The sequence below is a fragment of the Medicago truncatula genome, chromosome 6 (genome assembly GCF_003473485.1).
Source record: "Medicago truncatula cultivar Jemalong A17 chromosome 6, MtrunA17r5.0-ANR, whole genome shotgun sequence".
In the NCBI taxonomy this organism is placed as follows: Eukaryota; Viridiplantae; Streptophyta; class Magnoliopsida; order Fabales; family Fabaceae; genus Medicago; species Medicago truncatula.
In genome coordinates, this window is record NC_053047.1 from 2,955,486 (window position 1) to 2,962,233 (window position 6,748).

General features: G+C 31.7%; 1 protein-coding gene across 1 annotated transcript; it reads right to left on the reverse strand.

The window, feature by feature from the left end:
* Window positions 1–1,134: 1,134 nt before the first annotated feature.
* Window positions 1,135–5,215, reverse strand: LOC11422065 (beta-glucuronosyltransferase GlcAT14A). The gene is made up of 4 exons (XM_003618431.4): window positions 4,289–5,215; window positions 3,443–3,518; window positions 3,236–3,351; window positions 1,135–2,044 (listed from the first exon to the last, which is right to left on the reverse strand). Exons 1-4 carry the CDS (start codon window positions 4,881–4,883, stop codon window positions 1,530–1,532), a joined length of 1,302 nt encoding a protein of 433 aa, XP_003618479.2. The 5' UTR covers window positions 4,884–5,215; the 3' UTR covers window positions 1,135–1,529.
* Window positions 5,216–6,748: the final 1,533 nt, after the last annotated feature.

Below are 6,748 nucleotides of genomic sequence, written 5' to 3' on the forward strand. Positions count from 1 at the left end.
AGATGCTCTTCAAACTTTCACAAATGTTAAATTAAAAAATAAAATAAAAAGTCCTCGTGAGCATAACTTAGTTGGCAGGGACATAAATTATTATATGTAGTGGTTGGAGTTCGAACCCTGGACACCCCACTTATTCACCTTAAAAAAATGTGAATTCTAACCACTGGACTATTTGACAATAAAAAAATGCAAATATGTTTTCTCTATCCTATTAAACCTCATAAATAAGTTAAAGTTTAATCGTTACACACTATCAATGTAAAAAAGCTTTACATATGCATGAAATGATATGTTGTCACATCAATTAATGAGATATAACAATGTTTTTAACACATTAAAGATGTAACCACACATCATTAGATGTATGTATAAAGAGTATATACTAACGTCAACTTTGCAATAACTTTTCCAACAACCCATAAATATGTTGTCCAAATAAACAGTCATATGATATATTGGCAGTGTTTTGAAGTTTTTTTTGTTTTGCTTTTACAAAAATACTCCCATGTACATAAACAATTATTGTAAAATAGATGTTAAAATATTATTTTTTGTATATAAAACGTCGCTGAAAGTGTATATAAATTAAGAGTAATGTTAGGGATACTCTATTTTCAACACTCTCTCTAATATTCACTCTGTTATTGGATGAAACTATTGTATGTCCCACCATATTAAGTGGAACCTATTTCCAATATGTGAGATCCACCTTGAATTTTTTTTTTTTTTTACTTTCACATCGGTTTCCGACCCACCAAATGTGAGCGACTAATCCGACTCGTGCGTTGTTCCCCCTGGGAATCGAACCCGATATTCCCGAAATACGTCCTTGGAATGAGCTCCTTGCCACTGGAGCCCAAACAACTTGGTTAGATCCACCTTGATTTAAACCAATAATGAAATGAGTGTTTGAGAGAGTGTTGCTAGCAATAATCATAAATTAAACTCAATAAGTTAAGAAACTTGTATCTTTTAGGTGCTTCCATCTTTGTACAGCTTGTGCAGGTCAAAGTACCTTTGTTATTATTATATCTCATATTGGCTTGTTAAAAAAAATAAGTTAAGAAACTAAAAGATATTCAACTAAGAGCAAAAAACAAATGAATATACACATTCCACCAACACCACATCCCAAGATTCCCATCATGGCATCATCCTTATTTCACATGTAAAAGAGAATAACAAAAGTAGAGTATCATCAAATCAGTGGTCACTGAAATGCATGATTGAAGTCTAAGGCAATTGAAAGAGCTAGATTCATGTCTCATATACACCATACATTACAATCTATGATTCAACAAACCTTGTAATAAATTTCATTTTGCACTTGAATGTGTCTCATTTTTTACTTCTCAAATTTAAAGACAAAACAAACATGTATACTTTAACTATTTTCTTTCTTCTACTAGAAAGAAACACTAATTCAATGATCATGCTAACTAAACTTGCACATATATAAACTACACAGCAAGTGGCAGGTTAAATAATCTCAAACAAGACCATTTTTTTTTTTTGCATGTTGGTTTGTCTCATACACATTGTCTAGGCCGGAAATTTTCGTTCGACATCAATTTGGTGATTAACGTTTCGAGCCTTTTTGAACCGTTTTCTGGTCTAAGGACAGTAGTGTTGCCAACTACCGAGCAAGGATCGGTCCCATTCTCCCTGCTTCCTATGCACCAACCACCAGGAACAGGCATTCCAGGATTTCGGGATAATAGTTCGGTGTCGATTCTGTCCAAAACAGGATCTTCTCGATGGAACTTCCTTGCAAAGGGAGCGTTGCTGTCGGTCATAACTTTCATATCAGCAACTGTGAGGTAGTGAGGATGCTGCTTAGGAGGATTGTCCCATGCAATGAAGTGTAGATCACTGTTGACAGTTGTGTTTCTGAATTCTTGAGCATTGCAAATAACTGTGTGGAAGTATCCTTCAGGGGAAGATATGAAATTCGAATAGTACATGAGAACAGTTCGCGGCAAATTGTCCCATCCCCATATGACGTAGTCGACGAAAGGTCTAGAGAGTACCATCCAAGCCGAACCTAACAAGACAGAAGTTTTAGGTCATCAATATATTATAATTTGCTTGCGTCTTTAGTGCATATAAACCAAACTTCTAAGTATTTTCAAATTCCAGGGATTGCATATATTACTATAACAAAAAGTATACGTGAACTAGTCAATTGACACATAATTCACACATCAAAATCATCAAGGTATATTAGTAACGGCGCATAGAAATTGTAAGAATAAACAAATTAGTTCAAAATTAGCAAATAAAAGAATTTCAAAGCACTGAAAATGGATCTATGATACAACGTACAACAGAAATGTACCAGCTACATTTATCACAGCTCACTTAGCTTAGGATCCGATTTAAAACCGACCCTATGTAAAACCGATACTGCATCAATATTTTCCTAGGATGAAGAACAGATCCTAAATGGAGTAAATTAATTAATAATAGAAAGCAAGAGTTAATACAGTTGAAAAGTATGTACCACAAATTGGTCATGCTGCGTACTACCTAGCACAATCAGAAAAGGTAATTACATAGTCACGACAAGTGACTCTTTCTGACAGACACATAAAACATAGAACAGAACTTGTGACACTATGAAATGAATACAACAAAAAGTTTCATAAGCTTTAATTGCCTCGCAAAGAATTGAACTAATGATAACATGAAATGAATACAAAAAGTTTCTTAACAATGAACACTTTAATTTCCTCACAATCTATTCAAAATATTCCAAAAGTTATAAAAACTGAACTTTTGGAATAGTAGCTTCTTGTATAAGTTGACATTAGTTTCTGATCTCAACTTTCTCAAAACTCTCTCATTTAACTTCTATGAGAATACCGAAAATAAGCTAATAACTTTTCCACAAGTGATGTACCGTAAACTCATTTCAATTGAAAAGTTCCATAAGATAAGACAATGTTCAATAAAGTTGTATAAGTTGAAGTTAGTTTTTTATCTTGATTTTCTCATTTAACTTCTCTGCGAACACCGAAAAAGAAGCTAATTAAACTTTTTCACAAGTGATGTACCATAAACTCATTTCAATCGAAAAGCCTCGTAAGATAGACTGATAATGTTCAAAAAAGTACAAAACCACTACACAACATTGAGGAATATCTAGAACCACATAAAACCATTAACGAAAATTGGAAAAGCAAAAAAAAAAAAAGGAGACATAAATCAAGCAGACAAGAAAAAGAATCTTCACCTGTGAAAAGCTTGAAAGCAGTTGGTCTACTTCTTCTCTGCGTAACCCAAAACACATCTTGCTTCTTATTCATGTACAACCCCGGATCAACAATTATAGGCCTTGCACGCTGATGACTAACAAACAACACAAACGCATAAAATAATCAATCTCCATCCCCAAAATAAAGCAAGGAAACAATAATGGATAAATGAAAAGAAAACTCACTCTTTCCATCCAATGTCACTGGTATGATCGATGAAATTAAGATCGCGCGGCAAAAAGCTAAATGTGTGAAGCAGATCTACTCATCCAAAACCAACAAAACAAAAACAACAATCAATTCTCTAAACCAAATATCATAAAAAAACATACAAAATCTTTAATTTCAATCCTCAATATAAGATTTCTTCTTACTAATCACCACAGCCACATTTTCGCGACATCAATAACATTAAATCTGTCTCCATTTCAACAAATTCAACTAAACCTTAAACAAAAGAACAACCAAACATCATAAAAAAACATACAGAATCTTAAATAACAATCCTCAACCTAAGATTTCATTCTACAAATCTCCAAAACCATGTTTTCGCGACATCAATTACATTAAACTGTCTCAATTTCAACTTAACCTTAAACAATGAATCAAAAACACAGTTGAAAGAGAAAAAAAAACATAAACATCATAAAAAACATACAAAATTAAAACTTCAATCCTCATCCTAAGACTTCACTCTACTAATCACCAAAACCACAAAAACAGCAATCAATTCTCAAAACCAAACATTATCAACATACAAAATTCTAAACCTCAATCCTCATTCTAAGATTTCATTCTACTAATCACCACAACCACAAACATAGCAATCAATCCTCAAAACCAAACATCATAAATCTGTCTAAATTTCAATCCTCAAACATAAAAAACATACAAAATATTAAATTTCAATCCTCAACCTAAGATATCATTCTACTAATCTCCACAACCAACATCAATAACATTAAATCTGTCTAAATTTCAACAAATTAAACTAAAACTTAAACACAAAGTTGAAGGAAAAAAACACAAACCATCTTGAGTAACAAGTGGATAATCAGAAGCACTAAGATTGATAAACCAATCCCAATCACCACATTCCTTCAACAAAATAGCAGCAGCATGAAGAGTATTAGCAACCATAGTAGGACCTCTATAAGTAATAAGATTCGCCTTAGTAATCATCTTAACATTCTCAAATCTCTTAAACAACTCATGATTCATCACAAACTCAAACAGATCCGCACGTTCTTTTGCAGAACTTTCAAGATCAAGATGAACAACATAACGGTTATGTGGATGATACATAGCAAGAAGCACCCTTTTGACAGAACCACCGTCTCCGGCGGAGCCGGAGATTAAATAAGCAAGACGTGGTGGTGGAGGGAGGGTTGAAACTGGTAAAGGCTTGATTTTATTTTCAACAAAAACTGAATATGAAGCTGAAATGGAACGGTAAAATGGTAGAATGTGTGTGCCTTGTGGTGATGTTAGTGTTGCAATGAAGAGAAGAAAAAGAGAGAGAATTGAACCAATTGCAAGTGGGAAAATCCATTTTCTTTCTGGTGATTGATGATGATGATGATGATGGTTTTTGAAGTGCATGTAATAGTTCTTCAATTTCTTCATTGTGTTTGAGATTGTTGTTGGGGTTTCTTTTTCTGATGTAAATCACAGAAAAAGAAAACCCTTTTGAGGATTTCTTCACCAATTTGTTGTTTATGATGTTAGATTGAAGAAAGATTGGATTTTGAGATGTGGGTGTTTGAAAATTTTGATTTTTTTGATGTTGGTGTGGTTGTGTTTTAAGGTGTTTTTTTTTTGTGGAAAAAATGGTTTTTTCTTTTATGTGTGTGTGTGTTCTGTTTTGATGTTCTTGTTCTTTCTTACTAGGTTGCTGGATTTTGGAGAGAGAGAAAGAGAGATGAGAGAGAGATAGGGTGGAAATTATAACTTATATGTTTTTTTGGAAGAGAAAATATAACTTATATAACCAATTGAAATTCAACAAGAGTATAATATATGAATATACATGAATGTAAAACCAATTTTTTGGTCAAAATGAATGTAATGACTATGTATTTCTCATAAAAAAAAAAAATATGAGTTTTTATTTTTATGTTTTTTTGTTATGTTTTTGTTTAATGTTTGAATATTTTAATGTTGGTGTGTTTGAATGAAAATGAAAGGATAGTTTGGGTATTTTGTGTGTGAATGTAGTGACTTTGAATACACTCTTGTTAATGAGTTTTTAATTTTAGAGTTATGGTTTGGTTTTGGGTTAATATCACTATGGGTGGGGTTAAGGGTAGGGTGGTACGAGAGTGAGTCTAGATTAGGGTTAACTAAATATAATATGAGAATTTGTTCAAGATTGTTTAGAAGTTTAGAGGCAATGAAAGATAGAGTCCTCAGTTTAAGAATTTTTTTGTTAATACATTTTTAGATATCATCATCGTAATACGACATCAACATAAATTTGAGTTGTCGAAATATAATGTCGATTTTTGTACGTTTAAACATACAAGCGCTTTATCGCCTCTTACTATTTTTATATTATTACCTTAAATTTAATGATATAATAGGAGAGTCAAAATTTAAAACAATGGTGAGTCAAAACAATAATAAGAGAGTCAAAACAAATTTATGTTTCTTAGTTACAAATTTGTAGAGTATTTTGTTAGTATGTAGTAATATATTTATCTAGAACGTGTGCTACTTTTACATGATTATCTTAAATTTAATGTTTAATTACTTTTTTGGTCTTCTAACTAAAAATTGATTTATTTCGGTCCTCTAAGTTTCTCACTCTTACTACATTTAGTCATTTTCTGTTAATTTTATTCAAATAAACGTTAGAGGACCAAAAAGGTAATTTAGCCCAAATTTAATGATATAATAGGAGAGTCAAAATTCAAAACAATTGGAGAGTCAAAACAATAATAGAAGAGTCAAAACAAATTTATGTTTCCTAATTACAAATTTGTAGAGTATTTGTAAATAAATAATAATTATTACATGTGAAAGTTCGTTATACAAGGATTACAAGTATGGTAAGTGAGTCTTATAATTAAGTAAGAAAGGAAGTTTGGTGATTTGCTATCTTTTTTAAGAAAACGTTAATGTTTGTATTAAAGGGGAGAAAAGGAACACAAAAGTTGGGGAAATTAAGGTTATTTGTAGTATAATTTAGTTTAGTAGGAGTTATTATTATTAATCTAAACATGAAAACGGTCCATTAAGATTTTGTGTGCAAAGAAAGATATAGTTGCCTTAAAAAAATAAATTAGTTTGGTGTTTAAACAGTTTTAGCAAAATTAATTTGAGAAAGAAACAGTTTAATTTTTGAAGTGATTGGAGTAGTGTTGTGAGTACGTGATGTGTCAACCGTTTGTTGAGGAAGGTGGGAGGTGGTTTTACTAAGAAATTATTGTGAATAAATATTGTCTAAAAATAGTTTCTTGTTTTTCATCAAAAAAGTATAGTTTCTTGTT